Source organism: Brachyhypopomus gauderio, chromosome 12, assembly GCF_052324685.1.
Source record: "Brachyhypopomus gauderio isolate BG-103 chromosome 12, BGAUD_0.2, whole genome shotgun sequence".
NCBI lineage: Eukaryota > Metazoa > Chordata > Actinopteri > Gymnotiformes > Hypopomidae > Brachyhypopomus > Brachyhypopomus gauderio.
In genome coordinates, this window is record NC_135222.1 from 23,610,556 (window position 1) to 23,633,255 (window position 22,700).

A 22,700-nucleotide genomic window follows, 5' to 3' on the forward strand; every position below is an offset into this window, starting at 1 on the left:
CTAAATGCCATAAATGTAAATGTAGTAGAAGGACTAGGGGCTTCAGAACCTCTAGTAGAGGGGCTAGGGGCTTCAGGACCTGTAGTAGAGGGGCTAGGGGCTTCAGAACCTCTAGTAGAGGGGCTAGGGGCTTCAGGACCTGTAGTAGAGGGGCTAGGGGCTTCAAAAACTGCACTGCTTCAAATCAGATCAAGCACAGATGGGGCATCAGCGCATGCTGTCAAAAATGAAGTAGTGTACGTCTGCCTTAAAAAAAAAAAAAAACAGAAAAACTTAGGACATGGAGCAAGTACTACTGCTGACTGACAACAAGCTATTGGTAGCTTCATTGGTTCTGTTACGTCGCTATAGGGCACCACACCTCTGCTGACTGAGTTACACTAAGGGTATTTGGGAAGTCGTAAGAGCATCACCTGCTACCCGGAATGATGTGGTTGGAAGAGACACAACTGTGAGAATCTCGCGATTTTAAACGGTATTTTCCCCTCAGCGTGACAAAAAACGAGAGTCAGAGGCGACATCTACTGGAGTGATGTGCACTGGCGATCAGGTCAAGGTAAAGAACTTCACTTGTATCGCCAATAAATCTGGTGTGACAAGGCAACTCGCGCCTCGCCGGACCTGAAGTTTAATTACGACCGGGGCCGCTACTTAAACGGTGTGTTACTGTCACAATCCCACCAGATAACGGAAACTTATTGTTCCATATGTCTCCTAAACGTGCGTAGTTCGCTATTTGCTTTTGACAGTTTGTCAAACGGGAGAAACGGACGAAGGCGGCGTTGGTTTTCCAGCCCGAACAGCTGCCGCATTGACGGCGCGCGCGAGGCAGTTTCGCCCCGGAGGCGCCACTTCCATGCGCGAGACTCCGGCTGAGCGCGAGGATCGCTCGCGTGCGCGCGGCGCCCGCAGCAGCAAGGTGCGGTTCCAAAGTAGTCTCGTGAGTGCATGCATTAACCTACATATTATTCTGCATCGTGTCTACCGTTACATTAGGTTACGTTTGTTGGTGCGTCATTAAACATGAATGTTTGGGGTATTACCGGTTTGCGCAGGATTTTAAAGGGTCCCATTTGTGAGGTGTGCGAGATCATTCTGGTAAGTCGCTACGGTGGTGCGTATTTATATTATTAGCGGTTTATATCGCAGATATTAAAGAAATCCACTTTTTCCCCCTCAAAGTGATCGATACGAGCTCATTTAATAGGCTTTTAATCGGCAAGGATATATTTGAAATTGAGTTCATTTGGCCATGACATTTGGCCACGACAGACAATTTTAAAGATCCTGCGTGTAATCATTGTGGAATGCATGTTGCGAATTTATATTCACCAAATATGGATTTTGAAATTTACGAGCTGTTTAACACTATTTAAATGTTCCCGATCATTCGTGGCTGATGTTGGGATAATTATAGAACACGTGTTTACTTTTCAGATCGACACATTTAACAGTTACACGTAGATTATTATTACTTACCTAAAACTACCAAATAGGAACAAGCAGGTGAAAGACAAGATACGTCATAATTTAATATAGAAACACTTTTCACACTGATGATATTTGTTTATTAAATTATTGTTTTAAATGTAATAAAGACAGCAGATCAATGCGTGCCTCGCAGATCGACAATGGTAAATACTGGCGCAAACTTTTGATCATGCAACTTATGGCGCAGTTGCACGGTTGGCTACGTCGTTAACAGACACGTTGGGTGTTTTTCTGGATCTTTAAGAGGCCAGCGCTGAGATTTGTGCATTTGTGGAGCTCCCCCCCGGTAGGACTCCTGTTCAGACCCATCCTGATGTGACCGTGAGGACGGTACCGTGGCGCAGCTCCCGAGGCGGTTCTGATGGTGCTGCTCCGGTCACTCTGCTCACCGGGGTCTCTCGGCCTCAGACACACAGAACCACTGCAGCAGTTTAACGCTGCTTTGAACTAAGTTAATGGGTTGCGCCTAAGTTTCCAGAATTTTCCCTTTTAGAAAATGGAAGCACTTTTCTCTCTGCCACAAGATTAACGTTTATATTTGGTGTGATGCTAATTCAGGGTGTGGTGCTAATTCAGGGTGGTGGTGTAGCTCATGGCCTGCTAATTAATTAATGATAAGGCATTCAAGGTGCATCACTGAAACCAATGTGAAAGTTGTATAGTTGTAGTGAACACTGAGGGCCTGGAACCGTTGATAGTTTCTGTCACATCTTTTTAATACAGATGTACAAGTTTCAGGATATATTGAACTCTTCCTTTATTTTGGAACTGTTGGTTTTAGAAGTGTAGAAACTGTTCCAGCTGTCAGATGTAGTTTCTCTCTGTATCTGAATCTTAGGACTAGCAGCCCACTATCCTGGTCCAGTTGTTGATACGAGTCTCCACTTTGGCTCTTCTAGACAGTCCCGTACAAACACTTGCCTGTTTGTTAGTGGGCGCTACAGTTTTGGGTGTGTGATCGGTCATTATCTGATTGTTTTAAATATCTGATTGTTTTCCAATTGTCACGGTTAGCCCTTCCCCCAGCTGTCATATCATGTAGGTTTTGTTTATGTGGTCATGTGGTCCCGCCTTGTGTTTTGTAACCCCGCCCCTCGTTATTGTGTTCAGGTGTTGTTTTGTTTGGTGTGTTTCAACCCCTTGTTTGGTCACTGTGCTGTTATTTGTACTACAGCCCTGGTGTCCATGTCCAAGTATGTGAGGTTGTTTCTGTTGCTGCATACCGCCCTGTTTGCTCACGTGTTTTGGAAGCCATTCGGTTTTCTATTACGGTTTGTGTTATTATGTTCTCACCATGTCGTTTCGTGTCAGTTATGTTTCATGTTCAGACTCCCTCGACGATCTGACCCAAGCCTGTTTACATGACCCAGAGTATGGAATGTGGTTTTATAAATCTCGCTCTTCTCAGCGTTTGTGTCCGTCTCATCGCTCCCTGACGCCCTTGACATCACACCAGTGTTTCATTCCTGCACTTCTGACCCTTTTCTTAGGGCTCATGGATGTCTGCTCTCACACTGCCTCCTGGCTGTGTAGCCCATGGTGTCTAGTCTAACGCCCCCTTGTGGCCGAGGCGTGGTGCTGTCTGTAGGTGCAGCTCGGCCCTGCTTCTGGTGGTCATTCTCTTTCACCGCTCACATCGGTCAGCTCAGCTTGGGCCACTGAGAAGTCCAACTCCAGGTCTTACCGATGACACAGGAGTTAATGTGTTATTCCCAAGTCATCATCTCCAGTAGTGTTCTCTCCCAGGGCTGAACACGCCATGCACTGGACTTACCCTGCACACGCTGTCTCCCTGCACATGCTGTCTCACTGCACACGCTGTCTCACTGCACATGCTGTCTCCCTGCACACACTGTCTCACTGCACACGCTGTCTCCCTGCACACGCTGTCTTCCTGCACACGCTGTCTCACTGCACACGCTGTATCACTGCACACTGCTCAGGTGCTTGAGTCAGGTGGGTTACAGAGAGCTGCCTCACACGGCTCAGTTTAGAGACCCTCTACCTTAAAGACACATTATGAAACGAGCGCATTGAAATATGAGATTACCATCTGTTGTGGAGAAAGCAGTCACCCCCACACGGTGATCCCATAACCGCAGTGTTAATGGATGAGGGAGAGGTGTTCCAGGGGAGGCCTCTCCTCTCCTCCTGAGTTTCTATTAATGTGTCCTCTCTGGAGGAAGCTCTGCTCACTCGGGCAGAAACATCCACACTGAATTCACTTAGCAGGGAACAGAAGCCATGGCAGACAGTTGGAGAGAAAAGGAGAGGAAGAGAGGATAGACAAGAAAGAGAGAGAGAGAGAGAGAGAGAGAGGGAGGCAGGCAGAGAGCAAGAGAGGCTTATAAAGAGAACGAGAGGATGGACAGAGGGAGGGGACAGAGAGAGACATGCAGACAGAGAGTGAGTGTGTGTGTGTGTGTGTGTGTGTGGGGGGGGGGGTGGTTTAAAAGCTAACTGGAAGGGCATGAAAGGGAAGACAAGTTTTGAAATGCTGCCGTGCCTGTCTATCTGTCTGCCTGCCTGTCTTCCTGCTTGCTTGCCCGTCTTCCTGCTTGCCTGCCTGTCTATCTGTCTGCCTGCCTGTCTTCCTGCTTGCCTGCCTGCCTGTCTGACTACCGAGCTGGAGTAGGAGTGGCTGGGTAGGCTAATTGTGTTTTAAAGTGGGTCTGTGAGTACACAATGGGGAATCGGCTGGTTTTAAGCTCCCTGTGCGGCTGGAGGAAGAGAGTTGTCAGATTTGTAGGTCAGGCGGCAGGGTTGTTGTCAGGCAGACTCACAGCGGTAGCGCTGGCTTCGTGCTGGGGCTTTTGTGTGAAGCTGATGTGTGATATTTCAGTTTGGCTTGTTTACTTTGCATGGTTAGGCCCCCACCCCTCCTCCCCCTGATGCTTATCCGTCTACACAATAATACTTTAAGGGATGCGGCTTTCAAGGAGCTCGCACTGCTCGTCTCTGTCCACGCCGAAGTGTGATCAAGCCCTCGTTGATTTTGTGCTGTGGAGGACGTTGTGTGAACTGAGTCGGGCTCCGTCTGCTCCGGCAGGCCGGACTGACCCCATTTCTTGGTGTTCCGGGGGGCAGATCCGGAGGGACCTGTTCCCCCCTCATACATGTGCACAAAGAGTGAAGGAGGACATGTGCAGGATACACACACACACACACACACACACACACACACACACACCACACACACACACACCACATACACACACACACACCACATACATACACACACACACACACACCACATACATACACACACACACACACACACACTCACACACACACCACATACATACACACACACTCACACACACACACACCACATACATACACACACACACACACTCACACACACACACACCACATACATACACACACACAAACACACACCCCACATACATACACACACACACACCACATACACACACACACACACACACACTCACACGCATACACATGCCACATATGTACACACAGACACACACGCAACATATGTACACACACACCACACACACATACACACACACACACACACACTCACACACCACATATGTACACTCACACACATACATACACACACACGCACATACACCACATACACACACACACACAATCACACATGCAGACACACAACACGTACAAACACACACACACAATCACACACACATGCGCGCACACACACAATCACACATGCACACACTCACACACCACATACGTACTCACATACACACACACACACATACACACACCACACACTCACACACCACATATGTACACTCACACACATGCACACACACAACACATACAAACACACACAATCACACACAAATGCGCGCACACACACAATCACACACACACACACACACACACACACACACACACACACACACACACACACACACACACACACACACACACACATATGCGTGCGCACACACCACACACACACACACACACACACACACACACACACACACACACACACACACATATATGCGTGCGCACACACCACACACACACACACACAATCACACACACACACACACACACACACACACACATATATGCGTGCGCACACACCACACACACACACACACAATCACACACACACACACACACACACACACACACACACACACACACACATATATGCGTGCGCACACACCACACACACAGTGCTATCCCCTCATGCGTACCATGCACTGTACTCCTCCTGTAGTAGGTCACTCCACTCTTCTACTCTTGCGGGGATGTCTTGCCCTAGAAAAGAAATAATTATCAGCTCTCCCTCATTCCCAGTTCTTATGAAGAGGCTTATTTAAGAAGAAGGACCATGGTGGCTGAGTGCGTGAGCCATGCGGTGTGGAGACCACTGTAGCGACAAGGAGTCCAGCACGGAGACAGAGAGAGAGAGACAGACAGAGAGAGAGACAGAGAGAGAGACAGGCACCCAGCAGGCTGCTCCGCTGAGACTTTGAGTGTGCAGTGTGCACGATTTCCTGCTGTGGGTGCCAGTGTGCTGGAGAGAGCGCTGAGGCTGAGAGAGGCTGGAAGTGCCCAGACCTTCACGCTGACTCCCAGGGCCCCAGGGCCACACGGCTGACATGGAGAAGGTAAGAGCCAATCCTGCCCCTCCCTCCCACCGTGGGGCAAGACACGCTTGTGGTGTGTGGGCTTCCTGCCAAGTGCATCTTTTAATATTTTGGATGGTGCAATGCTTTGCTATGGCAATTACAAGTTCAGTAACTGATAAAGTTGAAATATTATATAGTTCTTTTTATTTATGAAGTATTTATAGAGTATTTTGTAGTTAAACCAGCACTGTTATTGTATTGTAGTTAAACCAGCACTGTTATTGCTATTGAAGTTAAACCAGCACTGTTATTGCTATTGAATTTAAACCAGCACTGTTATTGCTATTGAAGTTAAACCAGCACTGTTATTGCTATTGTAGTTAAACCAGCACTGTTATTGCATTGTAGTTAAACCAACACTGTTATTGCTATTGTAGTTAAACCAGCACTGTTATTGCATTGTAGTTAAACCAACACTGTTATTGCTATTGAAGTTAAACCAGCACTGTTATTGCTATTGTAGTTAAACCAGCACTGTTATTGCTATTGAAGTTAAACCAACACTGTTATTGCTATTGTAGTTAAACCAGCACTGTAATTGCTATTGTGGTTAAACCAGCACTGTTATTGCTATTGAAGTTAAACCAGCACTGTTATTGCTATTGTGGTTAAACCAGCACTGTTATTGCTATTGAAGTTAAACCAGCACTGTTATTGCTATTGAAGTTAAACCAGCACTGTTATTGCATTGTAGTTAAACCAACACTGTTATTGCTATTGAAGTTAAACCAGCACTGTTATTGCTATTGTAGTTAAACCAGCACTGTTATTGCTATTGAAGTTAAACCAGCACTGTTATTGCATTGTAGTTAAACCAGCACTGTTATTGCATTGTAGTTAAACCAACACTGTTATTGCTATTGAAGTTAAACCAACACTGTTATTGCTATTGTAGGTAAACCAGCACTGTTATTGCTATTGAAGTTAAACCAACACTGTTATTGCTATTGTAGTTAAACCAACACTGTTATTATGTAGCACTTAAACCTCTCTGACACACCCACTCTCACACAGTTTAATCTCAGTGGTGTCTGTGCCTGTCAGGCATGACTGACAGGGATAATGACAAAATGTGATTCTTTTAGAATGCTAAAACATACCAAATCCACTTGCCACTTGTGAACCTTGTGGGCAGAACAACACAATTTAAACCCCTGAAATGTTCTATGGGGATAATTTAAGCTACATGTTGAGGAATAAGTTAGCAGCCAGTTTGTTCTGGAGTGGTGTGTGTGGTTCTGGAGTGGTGTGTGTGGTTCTGGAGTGGTGTGTGTGGTTCTGGAGTGGTGTGTGTGTTTCTGGAGTGGTGTGTGTGGTTCTGGAGTGGTGTGTGTGGTTCTGGAGGGGTGTGTGTGGTTCTGGAGTGGTGTGTGTGTTTCTGGAGTGGTGTGTGTGTTTCTGGAGTGGTGTGTGTGGTTCTGGAGTGGTGTGTGTGGTTCTGGAGTGGTGTGTGTGGTTCTGGAGTAGTGTGTGTGTTTCTGGAGGGGTGTGTGTGGTTCTGGAGGGGTGTGTGTGGTTCTGGAGTGGTGTGTGTGGTTCTGGAGTGGTGTGTGTGGTTCTGGAGTAGTGTGTGTGTTTCTGGAGGGGTGTGTGTGGTTCTGGAGTGGTGTGTGTGGTTCTGGAGGGGTGTGTGTGGTTCTGGAGTGGTGTGTGTGTTTCTGGAGTGGTGTGTGTGGTTCTGGAGGGGTGTTTGGTTCTGGTGATCACAGCCTTTGTCATGTGTGTCCCATTAGTGCTGCTCTGAATGTTCGGAGCCCCGGGTGGGCCACAGCTTGTGCACCCACTGCAACAAGTGGCTATGCTTCCAGTGCACGGACCTGCACCTGCACGAGAGAACTTCCACACACTCCTCGGACCTGCACCTGCACGAGAGAACTTCCACACACTCCTCGGAGCGGCACCTGCACGAGAGAACTTCCACACACTCCTCGGACCTGCACCTGCACGAGAGAACATCCACACACTCCTCAGAGCGGCACCTGCAGCCACAAGCCGGCAGCCCGCCAGCACTGGTGGAGACAGGCAAGACATACACCGCACTCCACACACCCGGGCCGGGTCTGTCCTACACCCTACACTCTACACCCTACACCCTACACTCTACACCCCACACCCTACACTCTACACCCTACATCATACACCCTACACCCTACACCATACACCCTGCATCATACACACTACACCCTACACTCTACACCCTACACCTTACACCCTACATCATTCACCCTACACCCTACACCATACATCATACACCCTACACCATACACCATATACTATACATCATACACCCTACACCCTACACCATACACCCTGCATCATACACACTACACCCTACACCCTACGCCCTACACCTTACACCCTACATCATTCACCCTACACCCTACAACATACACCCTACACCCTAAACCCTACACCCTACACCCTAAACCATACACCACCCTCCCCTCTCTTTCTTCCTCTTCTTCTTTATTCTGCTTTTTGTGGGGCTGAATGTGATGAATAATGTATCTGATAATAAGTGTGAATAATTATCCCCTGTGATGCATCGCAGTGGTTCATTTTTCATGTGACCCAGTTTCTGAAAGCGACACCCGCCATGCAAACGCAGCACGAGGAACCTGGGTGCTCTCTTGATCCCAGCCAGGGTCAACATCAGGGAGGGCCAGCGCTCCTGTCATAGGCATGATATGGTGTTGACATGTCTGCTTCTGGAAGGGGGGAGAGAGAGAGAGAGAGATGTGGGGAGAGAGAGAGAGAGGAGTGAGAAAGATGTGGGGAGAGAGAATGATTTGTGGCGAATGTTTGTGAGAGAGAGAATGTTTTGCTGTGTTTGTCTCCGTGTGTGAGAGACTGTGAGAGAGAGAATATCTGCAGATGCAGGTGAGAAAGTGCAACTCTGCAGGATGTGGTGAGTCACCAGTGTGTTGTGAGGCGGTGCGTGTTCGTCAGGGACAGCGTGTGTGGTCTCGCTCGTCTCGGTGCGTGTGAACTGCCCCGTGTTCCTCCACACTGCAGACTGTGTGCAGAGTTAGTTGGCCTGCTGGCCATCAGGACGGACAGTCTGGGAGCCCGGCAGGGCAGCTGTAGTCAGGGTGAGGCCTTCACCTCACTCAGCGCCCCCTGCTGGCTGCACCAGTGCTTCTGGACAAGGGCTGTGATAAAGTTACACACCACTAATTATAATACAGGCCATTACAAAAACGAATAGGCTTGAATGCAGGGAAGTGGAGACAAAACACTGCAGTAGATTAAAGTTGATCACTGGTTTAGAAGTGGCCCGCTGAATGCTATGTTTAAAAAAGGCAAACATCTCAGCTGTGGTGTTTAGATAAATATAAATGCTTTTAAGTACTTTACAATATTTAAAAGACTTTTAGGCTTTGGATGACTTTTAAATGTTTAAATACTAGCTTTACCTCTGAACGCAGGCTCCTGAACACATGAAAGTACTGTGTTCCTCTGCAGAGTTGCTTTATTTACGCTGCAGCACTGAGACTTGGGTCAGTTGCTCAAACGTGACCCCAGGCTCTTCGCCCTCTTCTTTGACGACGCTTCCTCGTACGTCGGGCTGACTGATCAAACACATTCTGTGCTCCAAGTTCCTCTTGAAGAAAAATGTGTGGATAACGTCCAAAAACTTTAAAAAGTCTTTAATGATGCTGCACTTCTTCCAACCACAACACAGGACTAAATGAAGCTGAGCTGATCTTTAAGAGTGTACTGGCCACACTAACGGTGATTCGGTGATATAATAATATGCATTCAGTCCACATAACTAGTTCCATTAGTTCCATAATGTTACAAAGTGGTTGATATTATCAATAGTTGCACTCTGACATGGTTTAATTTTAGGTACATCACTATAATTCTATATGCAGGCCATATGCACTGGAAGCATGTGCAAAAACCCATATATAGTGGTTCCTCTTACAGACCATACAGACTCATACAGACCACACAGACTGATACAGACCATACAGACTCATACAAACCACACAGACCATACAGACCATACAAACTCATTCAGACCATACTCTATACTCAGGGTAAAAGGAGTCAGATGACTACTGACAGCAGAGCCAGTTCACATGTTCGTATAGACTGGCCTGTGTAACCCCTCTTACCACTCAGACTCCTCCTCACTGCTTTGAGTGCATGTCATCTAATTAGTTCATTTCCTGCTATTTGCCGTGTGTTGTGTCCCTCAGGTCCTGCTTGCTGTGAGCACGCTGTTGTCATGTGTCCACTGCACAAGCAGGAGGCTCTGGAGCTCCTGTGTGAAACCTGTGACCTTATGACCTGCAGCATCTGTCTCCTGTCTTCCCACAAGGACCATCGGTGAGCTCAGAGGACATACATACACACACACACACACACACACACACACACACACACACACACACACACACACACACACACACACAGAAGAATTGTGGTTAGGTGACCACCATGTCATATAGTTAGCAGAGTGCATTCTCACAGTGTTGTAGAGTGGAAGCCACATGGTTTTGGCCATTGAGCAGAGCAGACGTGACTGTGGACCGTCTTTGGTCTCAGGTTGGTTCATGTTGGCAAGGCTTTACAGGACCAGCGGTGGCTTCTAGAGAACCTGATGGCTCGTGTGGAGGAGAAGAGATCAGCTGTGGAGAACACAGCCAAGCAGATCCAGGGCAGGTGAGACCCCACACCCTCACTCAGACCCCACACCCTCACTCAGACCCCACACCCTCATGTGCTAAGCAGTGGTACGCTAACACTCAGTGGTACGCTAACACTCAGTGGTACGCTAACATTCAGTGGTAGGCTAACACTCAGTGGTAGACTAACACTCAGTGGTACGCTAACACTCAGTGGTAGGCTAACACTCAGTGGTAGACTAACACTCAGTGGTACGCTAACACTCAGTGGCAGGCTAACACACTGTGGCAGGCTAACACTCAGTGGCAGGCTAACACTCAGTGGTACGCTAACACTCAGTGGTAGACTAACGCTCAGTGGTACGCTAACGCTCAGTGGTATGCTAACGCTCAGTGGTACGCTAACGCTCAGTGGTACGCTAACACTCAGTGGTACGCTAACACACAGTGGTACGCTAACACTCAGTGGTACGCTAACACTCAGTGGCAGGCTAACACTCAGTGGCAGGCTAACACTCAGTGGCAGGCTAACACTCAGTGGTACGCTAACACTCAGTGGTAGACTAACACTCAGTGGTACGCTAACACTCAGTGGTACGCTAACGCTCAGTGGTACGCTAACACTCAGTGGTACGCTAACACACAGTGGTACGCTAACACTCAGTGGTACGCTAACACTCAGTGGCAGGCTAACACTCAGTGGCAGGCTAACACTCAGTGGTAGGCTAACACTCAGTGGTACGCTAACAATCAGTGGTACGCTAACACTCAGTGGTACGCTAACACACAGTGGTACGCTAACACTCAGTGGTACACTAACACTCAGGGGCAGGCTAACACACAGTGGTATGCTAACACTCAGTGGTACACAAACACTCAGTGGCAGGCTAACACTCCAGATCTCATGAATGCACCGTGCGCATTTCAGCTGATGAGGCAGCTCCAAGCGCTGGTGGCTGTTGTATTACGGTAATTCTACATCATGCCATCATGGCTCTCCATCTTCCAGTCCTCTGCTGTTCACTGCAACTCCTCTGATGTTCCAGACTGCATGGTATAAAGATTACGCAGAAGAAGGCCGAGAACCAGATTAAAATGGCCAAGATGATTATGATGAACGAGCTGAACAAGCGGGCCAACCTATTAATAGAGCAGCTGGAGGTAATTACTCTCACCCCCGCCCCATTCTGCCCCATTCTGCCCCTGCCTGCACCGCTCCAAAAGCATGTGCAAGTGAGGTTTCCGATTAGATAGGTTATGTTGCACGAAATCAGTTGTAAATGGAAGGATAGATCATGTAAATTACTTTTTGGTTGAGACTTAGTCTGCAAATGATAATTTCGTTCTTTTTCTTTGTGCCTCTGTGCCTTTTTCCACAGAGTGTCTCAAGCAGTTTTAAGCAGCATTTGGAGGACCAACTGCAGGGGGCGATAGAGCTTTGCAGTCAGCTGGAGCATGTGCAGAACTTCATCACCTGGGCAATGGCCCATCACAGGAGGAACCCGTTGCTGTTTAGTAAAGAGCTGGTAGGCTTTAAGAGTAAAGAGATACTGCAGGCTCCCAGAATTACCTTTTGTAGGATTTTAGCGCATAATGCATAGCGTTTTACTGTTATCAGCTGACACTGAAGTCAGCTGTCGCCTGAAGGGTTCAAATGTGCATCTCTGTGTAGTGCTTGAACTGTATAAATGTTGAAGGCTTCACAGGTGTGATCGTGCAGGTTGATCTATAATTCATTCGTCAGATTGCTCTTCAGATGCAGCAGTTACTGCAGCCGCTGCAGAACCCTGAACCCTGGGCCCCTGTGAAGGTGAAGTTTAACTGGGACGCCAGCTATTGGACCAAGCAGATCTCCACGCTCGGTGGGTACACAGTCTAGGCTGTCAAGTTTTTTCCATGGGTGCTGTGGACATTGGCACTCCTGCTTGCTTTGAATGTGCTAAACCACTGATTAAATTTATGCATAAGGCACAGAGCCACCAAACATGCAAATTAGGGTATTGGTGAAGTCTTTTATGCAAATCGGCATTTATAGATTTCATTATTTTTAATAGCATAAGCATTTTTGCTTTACCTGTCTGTGTAAATGTTATGTTGTTAAAATCAGATGGATGTTGTTTATGTGTGGTTGCTCTTTATGTGTGACGTAGGTCACTTGAGTGTGGCGGGCGGTGGTCGTTCTTACTCCGACGGGTCGGGCCGCACCAGCATCCTGAGGCCACAGCCTGTGTCCTGCCGTCCGGTCCGAGAGGCGGACTGTACCTACCAGGCCTTCTGCCAGGCCCAGCTCTGCTGCCTACACTGCAGAGCAGCGCAGTCTGTGCCGCTGGACAAATACCCGCTCCAGTGCCCCCAGCGACCCGGCTGCAGTTCACCAGTCCAGAGGCGATGGGAGCCGGAGGGCAGTGCCACGCCCCCCCAGGCCACGGTGCCCTCCTCTCAGTGCTCCAGCCCGTCAGCCAGGACCCAGCTGCCCCCGCGGAGCCCCAGCAGGGGGGGGCAGCAGGCGGCCCCTCCTGCCCCGCCCCGTCACCGGCTCCTCGGGGCGGGTCCCGACCAGACGGGTCCAGGGTGCGGCGCGTCTGGGATCAGCCCGTGTCTGAGCAGCCGAGAGCGGGCGTGCACGCCCACGCCTACGCCCGCCACGGAGCACGAGACACTACTGCACAGACAGCAGCCGCTGGATGAGCCTCTGGGGCAGTGCAGCGTGGGGGCCAGTGTGGGGGCCAGCGTGGGGGCCAGCGTGGAGACCAGCGTGGAGACCAGCGTGGAGACCAGTGTGGAGACCAGCCCAGCACCCGAGCAGCAGCGTCTCACAGAAGCCAGGCAGGATGAAGGCGTGGTGAGCAGTCTGAGCTGGTAGGGGGGCTGCAGTGCACACTGACCACAATGCCACTGCTGCACTGAACACAATGTAGTACTTTTTATTTGTTGCAACGGTCACACCTCAACCACTGAGCTAAACATGCAGCAGAGCCTCACATATGCACCAGTACAGCCTGGAGGCAATGCACACACATGCATATGCAGATGTGGTGGTGCTTTCATCTGTCCACAGTGCTTCTCAGCTCAAATCAAGTGTGGCAGTGCAGTAATAGGAGTGTGGTCTGACACAGTGAGAGCATTTGTAAGAGTAAGGCTCTGCATGACATCACACTGAGAGTATTTGTAGGAGTAAGGCTCTGCATGACATCACAGTGAGAGCATTTGTAAGAGTAAGGCTCTGAATGACATCACACTGAGAGTATTTGTAGGAGTAAGACTGCATGACATCACTGTCTCTGTTTGCAGTATTAACTGAGAGAGTAAACTGAATCGATACACGTAGACTCTCTGCGTCCATCACAACGCTATCGGGCACTCTGCAAACAGATAGTGCTGAACACATATGCTAGGGCCAACTCAGAAGCATTTAAGATCACAATGAGAAATAAATTCTGAACACACACACACACACACACACACACACACACACAGGCAGGCCAAACAAACCTCTCAGCTTCAGCTCCAAATGTTTAGAAGTACAGAAGAAAGAATGTGGACAATGTGTTATTTTTAGATCTCTTGATATTAGTATTTGGGTAAGAATCAGGAGGAAGCACCAGTCAAACTGTCCCAGGATTTGTACTCTGTCATCTTCGGCCCATAGTAGCCCCTTGGGTAGGAGAGGAGAAAGAGGAGGCACCTGGTGGCTCCAGGTTTACTGAGGATGAGATTAATCAGAAACAGGGACGTGAAGCATCACGTGTGCCGTTGGTTTTACCTCCTACCTACTCTCTGCACCCACTCATTCTCACACACACACACACACACACACACACGACATGCACAATCCACAGCTGGGTCCATTTCATTCTCTCCTTTGAATATCTGTTCAGGTGGTGAGTGTTTTTAACCCTGTGGTCATCAAAGGTGATGAGAGAGTGAGGGTGATGGTGACAGTGAGAGTGAGAGATAGAGAGAGAGAATGAGAGAGAAAAACAGAATAAACAGGACTGTGCTGTAGATCGGACTCCTGTCGTTTATTAGCATTAGTGAAGAGTGTATCCACTTAGGCTTTTCTGTGAACTTCTTGCATTAGTGGAATCATGATGAGAAGTGTGAAAAGGGCTGTGGAGGAAAGAGAGAGTGTGTGTGTGTGAGAGAGACAGTGTGTGTGTGTGCGTGTGTTTGTGCGTGCGTGTGTGACAGAGAGAGACAGTGTGTGTGTGAGAGAGAGAGGGAGCGTGTGTGTGTGTGTGAGACACAGAGAGAGAAATTGTGTGTGAGAGAGGAAGAGAGAGAAAGAAAGTGTGTGTGAGAGAGCGAGAGATAGAGAGAGATGGAGAGAGAGAGAGAGAGAGAGAGAGAGAGAGAGAGAGAGAGAGAGAGAGAGAGAGAGAGACTGTCCCGGGAACACAGAGAGGAAGAGAGACTGTCTAATCTGACGTGTTAATGCTGCTCTCTAAAACCAGCCGTGTGTGTCCCAGATATTGGATTTACATACGATAATTGGTGCTGTAACGAAGCCGTTCAGTATCAGGAGACGTGTCTGCTGTGTGTGAGCGCTGTGTGAGCGCTGTGTGAGCGCTGTGTGAGCGGCAGCGGTGTGTCTCACACACTATAGGCCGCTTCGCTGTTTCCTCTGTTGTCATTGTTGCTATGGCGCCATAATGAAGGTAAAGCTGTGATCAGTGTTGTTAGCGTCAGTGCTAACTACAGCATGCTTCTTTCCCTCAGACGTCCCTGAACTCAGACATGCAGGCCCACATCAAAGCGTGTGGCGCTGACGTCCAGAGCCATGCTCACCCAGACGACGGGCAGCGGTCGCAGGGCGGGTCAGAGCAACCGAGCCCAGTGCGGGACGTCGTATGTAGCAGCAGGACCGCTGGGACCGATCGTAGTCTCACGACGGTGCCGGGGCAGCTGGGACCAGCAGCCCGACAGGTAAACCAGCACATCGGTAGCTGCAGCATTAGAGGAAGAACTCAGGATTATTGAAGCAGTGGCTCTGGATCTTCATAAAGTACTTAGCAGAGTGAGTTAGATTGGGTTAGTGAGTTAGAGTGAGTAAATGAGTTAGATTAGTGAGTGAGAGTGAGTGGGTTAGATTAGGGAGTTAGAGTGAGTAAATGAGTTAGATTAGTGAGTGAGAGTGAGTGGGTTAGATTAGGGAGTTAGAGTGAGTAAATGAGTTAGATTAGTGAGTGAGAGTGAGTGGGTTAGATTAGGGAGTTAGAGTGAGTGGATTAGATTAGTGAGTTAAAGTGAGGTAGAGTGAGTAGTTAGATTAACGACAGAGTGAGTGGGTTAGATTAGTGAGTTAGAGCGAGTAGAGTAGATTAGTGAGTTAGAGTGAGTGGGTTAGATTAGTGAGTGAGAGTGAATGGGTTAGATTAGTGAGTTAGAGTGAGTGGGTTAGATTAGTGAGTGAGAGTGAATGGGTTAGATTAGTGAGTTAGAGTGAGTGGGTTAGATTAGTGAGTTAGAGTGAGTGGGTTAGTGAGTCAGAGTGAGTGGTTAGATTAGTGGGTTAGTGAGTTAGAGTGAGTGGGTTAGACTAGTGAGTGAGAGTGAATTGGTTATATTAATGAGTTAGAGTGAGTCAGTTAGATTAGTGAGTTAGAGTGAGTGGGTTAGATTAGTGAGTTAGAGTGAGTCAGTTAGATTAGTGAGTTAGAGTGAGTCAGTTAGATTAGTGGGTGAGAGTGAGTGGGTTAGATTAGTGAGTTAGAGTGAGTTAGATTAGTGAGTTATAGTGAGGGCTATTCCCCCATTCTCTGCAGTGCTGGGTCTATATGGGTTTATATGTTTTTGGCAGGTTTTACCATGTGTGTGTCGTGCAGGCGCCTCTGTGTGTGTAACTGCTGTTTCCCTCGAGTCTCTTTCATTATGAATGTCTTTAGTTTCCTCTCTAACTCCTGTCTTTGGTTGCCAGTGCCAACACACCTCGGCTCACGGGCCCGTGTGAGGACCCGTATTCTTCTCCTTTAAAGGAAACATCAAATGATTTACATCAGAAGAGATCATTGTTGTCTTGGAAACAGATTCCAGAACTTTTTTCTCTTTTGCTTTTATGAGGACAAATTGGAAGCAGCTGCTGGTGTTCTGCTGTGTTCAGAGCTCTGTCCACCATGTCCTGCGTGTCCACCATGTCCAGCGTGTCCACCGTGTCCTGCGTGTCCACCATGTCCAGCGTGTCCACCATGTCCAGCGTGTCCACCATGTCCTGCGTGTCCACCATGTCCAGCGTGTCCACCATGTCCAGCGTGTCCAGCGTGTCCACCATGTCCTGCGTGTCCACCGTGTCCAGCGTGTCCACCGTGTCCAGCGTATCTGTCGTGTCCTGCGTGTCCACCGTGTCCAGCGTGTCTGTCGTGTCCAGCGTGTCCAGCGTGTCCGTCGTGTCCAGCGTGTCCACCGTGTCCAGCGTGTCTGTCGTGTCCAGCGTGTCCATCGTGTCCAGCGTGTCTGTCGTGTCCAGCGTGTCCACCGTGTCCAGCGTGTCTGTCGTGTCCAGCGTGTCCATCGTGTCCAGCGTGTCTGTCGTGTCCAGCGTGTCTGTCGTGTCCAGCGTGTCTGTCGTGTCCACCGTGTCCAGCGTGTCTGTCGTGTCCAGCGTGTCCACCGTGTCCAGCGTGTCTGTCGTGTCTGTCGTGTCCACCGTGTCCAGCGTGTCTGTCGTGTCCAGCGTGTCTGTCATGTCCAGTGTGTCCAGCGTGTCCACCATGTCCAGCGTGTCCACCATGTCCAGCATGTCTGTCATGTCCAGTGTGTCCACCATGTCCAGCGTGTCCAGCGTGTCCAGCGTGTCTGTCATGTCCAGCATGTCCAGTGTGTCTGTCGTGTCCACCGTGTCCACCATGTCCAGCTTGTCCAGTGTGTCCAGCGTGTCTGTCATGTCCAGTGTGTCCACCATGTCCAGCGTGTCCACCATGTCCGGGTTGTGTGGGTTGTGCACATCACGTGAGTTTTTCAATTGATTTCAATTATGACCCCCCCCCTACCCACCCCCCATCCAGGGCCGTGACAGCGGTGGGCTTGACACGCCGGGTTCAGACTGTGCGCTTACCTCTCTGCACCACCACCACCACCACCACCACCTCCACCACCTCCACCCAGCTCGTCTCACCACCTACAAGACGGAGCCGGGTAACCAGGCCGTATGACCTGTTTAGCAGTGAACCATCCTATATAAAGGAAAAAAAACCTATAACCTATCTGTTATATTTTAAAAATCATTTCTGTTTGTGTTTATTTAATGAACAGCAATTTGATTCATTCTTTTTCAGATAATGTCTACACATATACTGGTAATACTGGTAATACTGGTACTACTGGTACTACTGGTAATACTGGTAATTCTGGTACTACTGGCTTTAAGTCTACCACCAAATCCAGGACACCATGTTCAGCTCAGCAGTCCAGGTAGAAGTTTAGAGTGATTTAGCGTGTAGCACTGGAGGCTCTGACACAGCGTGCTGCTCTAAACCACGCCGCTCCTCCCTTTATTCTGACTTCAGAAGCAGCGGAGAAGGTAATGAGGCCTCCAAGGTGCCCGTTGTTTGTCTGGAACGGCTGAAGATCCTGGGATCCAACCAGCCACCACAGGGACACCAGAGTGAGGATCTCTCATCTGACTCTGGGCTGAAGGCGGAAGGTTCTGCCTCTCTGGTGCTGGATGGAGATCTTACCCCCCAGGTAGAAGAACAAGATTCCCACACACAATTATAACTGCAGCTGAAAACGTGTATGTCACATAACTCCATGTGTGTTAAAGGGAGGATCAAAGGAGAGAGAGGAGGTGTGTGTGCAGGGTGGGGACACCTCCCTACTGGGGCAGCACAGGGCTACTGTCCCCCCTCCTCAAGGCCCTGGGGACAGGGAGGCGCAGGAGACTGTCCCCCGCACTCCTCCGGCCCTGTCCACTCAACCTTCACCACAGACTGATTCTGAAGCAGAGCCCACTTCGGTCCAGACGGACCACGACCCGTCAGAGACCACGTCCGGGCTGCTGTCCGACTCCGCCACGGACGCCGACCTTTGCTCCGAGGCGGAAGTGGAGTCGGAACTACAAGCCGAAACCGATCCGAGCCTCGATTCTGAACCGCGAGTCGACTCGGGCTCGGAGCTGGAGTCGGAGCCAGACTCCGTGGCAGAAGTCTCGCTGAGCCTTGAACGAGAGGGTGAATGGGAGGCGGGTCCGGGGGCCGCGTCGGACGCGGGGGCGGGGCCTAGTGCGGTAGCTCCGCCCCCAGAGGAGCCTACGGAGATGGAGAACGAGGACTTCTGTGCCGTCTGTCTTATTGGCGGGGACCTGCTGTGCTGTGACCGCTGCCCCAAGGTCTTCCACCTGGCCTGCCACGTACCTGCTCTCCTTAGCTTCCCCACGTACGTCCTTCAGACCGCCGCTCACCCACACCCACACCCCCACCCACACCACCACCCACACCACCACTCACACCACCACCCACACCACCCACACCACCCACCACCACCCACACCACCCACACCACTCACACCCACCCCACTCACACCCACCCCACCCACACCCACACCACCACCCACACCCACACCACCACCCACACCACCACCCACACCACCACCACCCACACCACCACCCACACCACCACCCACACACACACACCACCCACACCCACACCCCCACACCCACCCACACCCCCACACACCCCCTCCCACACCCACACCCCCACACCCACCCACACCCCCACACACCCCCTCCCACACCCACACCATCACACCAGCCACACCCCCACTCCTGGAGCTAAACCACCTCTCTGTCTTCTCGCCCCTGCAGCGGTGACTGGGTGTGCACTCTGTGTAGGGATGTGAACTGCCCAGAGGTGGAATACGACAGTGAGGACACTCGTCTGCCCACAGACGCCGCGCCATCTGGACTGTCTGCATGTGACCAGAGGGTAAGAGGAGAGATACCGGGCCTCATCTGTCCTGGACATCATTCATCTTTTATGACCTCAGGGTCAAGATCCAAACAGGTGTTCTGCTTCACAGTTGGACGACTGGCTGTAACTGCGGTGTGCCAAGATCAGACTGCTAGAGGTCATTTAATTAGTGATACTCTGTAAGTCTGTTGTTTGTTTATCCTGTAGAAGTGTGAGAAGTTAATCCTGCACATATACAGCAACATCTTAAGTGCACCGTTCCACGAGCCTGTCAGCCCTCTGGTCAGTACACTCCTCAAAGGACAAAACACACACACACTTCCTTAAAACAAAAACAGTAACGCAGAATAAAGGAGCGTTTTTCCCATACGTGTTCCAGGCGCGTCATTATTACCAGATCATCAGGAGACCGATGGACCTGTCTGTCATACGCAGCCGCCTCTGCAGACGGAGCGCGACCCCTTACACCTGCCCCGGCCAGCTTGTAGCCGACGTCCTCCTCATGTTTAAAAACTGTGCTAAGTTCAACTACGTGAGTGAAACGTGTTTGCTCCACCCTGTTTCATCTCCACCCTGTTTCATCTCCACCACTGCCATCCAAACGCACGTACAGTTATCTCATGTACAGTTATCTCAATAAAAATAGGTGATACTCGGGTGGAAGGTGGGATCTGTCTTGTGGAAATGAAACTGAAAAAAAACATGCTTCATTTAGCTGTTATTATAAGCATCACGCTGTTCCTCCCTGTCCACAGCCCGACTCCGAGGTGGCCCAGGCCGGCCGCAGTCTTCAGGCCTTCTTCAACATCAAGATGGGGGAGGTGTTCCCAGCGCTGAGCTGCCCCGACCCAGATGACTCAGACAGCGAGGGGAGCGAGGGGGGGGAGCAGACGGCTGGCGGCTTCCCCTGGCCGGAGCGGCGAGAAATGAGTCACAGGAAGAGGAAGAGGAGGCACTCTCTGAGCTGGCGAAGACACCACTACTAGAGCGGCCACTCACACCACTCACACCAACACCACTCACACCACTCACACCAACACCACTCACACCGCTCACACCACTCACACCAACACCACTCACACCACTCACACCAACACCACTCACACCAACACCACTCACACCACTCACACAACTCACACCAACACCACTCACACCACTCACACCAACACCACTCACACCACTCACACAACTCACACCAACACCACTCACACCACTCACACCAACACCACTCACACCAACACCACTCACACCACTCACACCAACACCACTCACACCACTCACACCAACACCACTCACACCGCTCACACCACTCACACCAACACCACTCACACCACTCACACCAACACCACTCACACCACTCACACCAACACCACTCACACCAACACCACTCACACAACTCACACCAACACAACTCACACCACTCACACCAACACCACTCACACCAACACCACTCACACCACTCACACCAACAACACTCACACCAACACCACTCACACTAACACCACTCACACCACTCACACCAACACCACTCACACCACTCACACCAACACCACTCACACCAACAACACTCACACCACTCACACCAACACCACTCACACCAACAACACTCACACCACTCACACCAACACCACTCACACCACTCACACCAACACCACTCACACCAACACCCCTCACACCAACACCACTCACACCACTCACACCAACACCACTCACACCAACAACACTCACACCACTCACACCAACACCCCTCACACCAACACCCCTCACACCAACACCACTCACACCAACACCCCTCACACCACTTTACACCAATACCACTCACACCACATACTCCATTCACACGTGCACTTCACCTCATGAACTTCACTTCACGAACGTGAAGCATTTGACTAACAGAGGCGACCGAATGGATCTTTTAAGATCTTTCCTCCAACTTTAGTTAGCAAATTAATCCCGTATTTTATGCTGTTTCATGTGATATAAATGAAGCTTGGGTTTGGAAGACATATCTAGACTCATCTGAATCGTTTTGCCACCTTATTGCTATGCTGTTCTGCACTAGTGTGGATTTTGTCAGTGCGTATAAAGCTTTTATTTGGAAACAATTGTGTTTTTGATAACTGACTGGTTGCTGGCGACTGCTACTTAGTTGATATAGATGAGCAATGTTGATTGGTAATATTATATTATATATTTATTATAGAAAATGTGATATTGTATGTTTTTGTATGCATAATACGCCACATTTGTAAAGTATTACTCTGGCTTTTTTTTACTGTAGTAACTCAATTGACCCCTAGAGGGAGCCCTTTATATTGCCTTAAAGACAAAATGAGTTCATAGTGGACATAAGATGTTAATTATCTTATCTTATGTAATAATTATCTTATTAATTTATCTAACTTTGTCTATTTATCAAGCAAAATATTACTCTTGTTCCAGAGAGAAGGGGATTCTAATTGGATGTTGCTAGGTTACTCTCAAATTTTAAATATGAATGTGTTAAATGTTAATTTAGTAATGATTCTAAATTGTTCAAGTAATCAATTATTTCTCAGGTGGAACAGAGTGAGCTGGGGGCTGTCTGGCATGTTCCTCCATGTAATTTATGTACAGGGCAGATTAGAAGTGAAATGTGGGCAAGTTTAAAATAGTAATACGACTGGTACCTATAGCTTCACCATCTGATTATTTCTCTTGTCTCTTGTTTCACATCTCATTTTTTCTCTTGTCTCTTTCTTTTGTCTTATTTCTCTTGTATCTTATGTCTCTTGTCATGTCTCTTTAGCTAAATATATTAAATGCATTCAAACTGCAAACGTATTTAGATTTGAATATGATTTAAATATAATTTGAATATGCAATTTAGATCATTGTGCTTCCGTCCTGTGTTACCAGCCCCTCGTTAAGCATGACTTCAATGGTCCATAGACATGAAGAATTGTAGAGCCTTAATTTAGACTGATATTTTCTTTAAGAATGTAATAATGTTCTGACACTGGCTGACCTCACATGTGTTTTATGTT

The 22,700-nt window shown here is 49.1% G+C and overlaps 1 protein-coding gene across 8 annotated transcripts; it reads left to right on the forward strand.

Annotated features, from left to right (window-relative positions):
• Positions 1 to 444: 444 nt before the first annotated feature.
• trim66 (tripartite motif containing 66) lies at positions 445 to 21,313 on the forward strand. 8 transcript variants are annotated; one of them, XM_077023958.1, is made up of 19 exons: positions 544 to 658; positions 750 to 940; positions 5,800 to 6,113; positions 7,868 to 8,156; positions 10,343 to 10,472; positions 10,692 to 10,808; positions 11,818 to 11,932; positions 12,151 to 12,297; positions 12,516 to 12,633; positions 12,922 to 13,613; positions 15,491 to 15,697; positions 17,773 to 17,902; positions 18,043 to 18,178; positions 18,274 to 18,451; positions 18,531 to 19,141; positions 19,569 to 19,689; positions 19,882 to 19,956; positions 20,054 to 20,206; positions 20,430 to 21,313. In XM_077023958.1, exons 3-19 carry the CDS (start codon positions 6,105 to 6,107, stop codon positions 20,658 to 20,660), a joined length of 3,459 nt encoding a protein of 1,152 aa, XP_076880073.1. In that variant the 5' UTR covers positions 544 to 658; positions 750 to 940; positions 5,800 to 6,104; the 3' UTR covers positions 20,661 to 21,313. The 8 variants fall into 8 exon arrangements, with proteins under 8 accessions (XP_076880075.1, XP_076880071.1, XP_076880073.1 ...); XM_077023957.1 differs by having other exon boundaries at positions 750 to 919; XM_077023960.1 differs by lacking the exon at positions 750 to 940 and having other exon boundaries at positions 445 to 556.
• The last annotated feature ends 1,387 nt before the right edge of the window (positions 21,314 to 22,700 follow it).

What these genes read in the sequence shown, in the direction of transcription:
- trim66 (XM_077023960.1), top strand. An exon ending in CAAGCAGATCTCCACGCTCG is followed by an intron (nt 12,634 to 12,921) that starts GTGGGTACACAG and finishes TGTGTGACGTAG; the next exon opens with GTCACTTGAGTGTGGCGGGC. An exon ending in CACCTACAAGACGGAGCCGG is followed by an intron (nt 17,903 to 18,042) that starts GTAACCAGGCCG and finishes ATTCTTTTTCAG; the next exon opens with ATAATGTCTACACATATACT.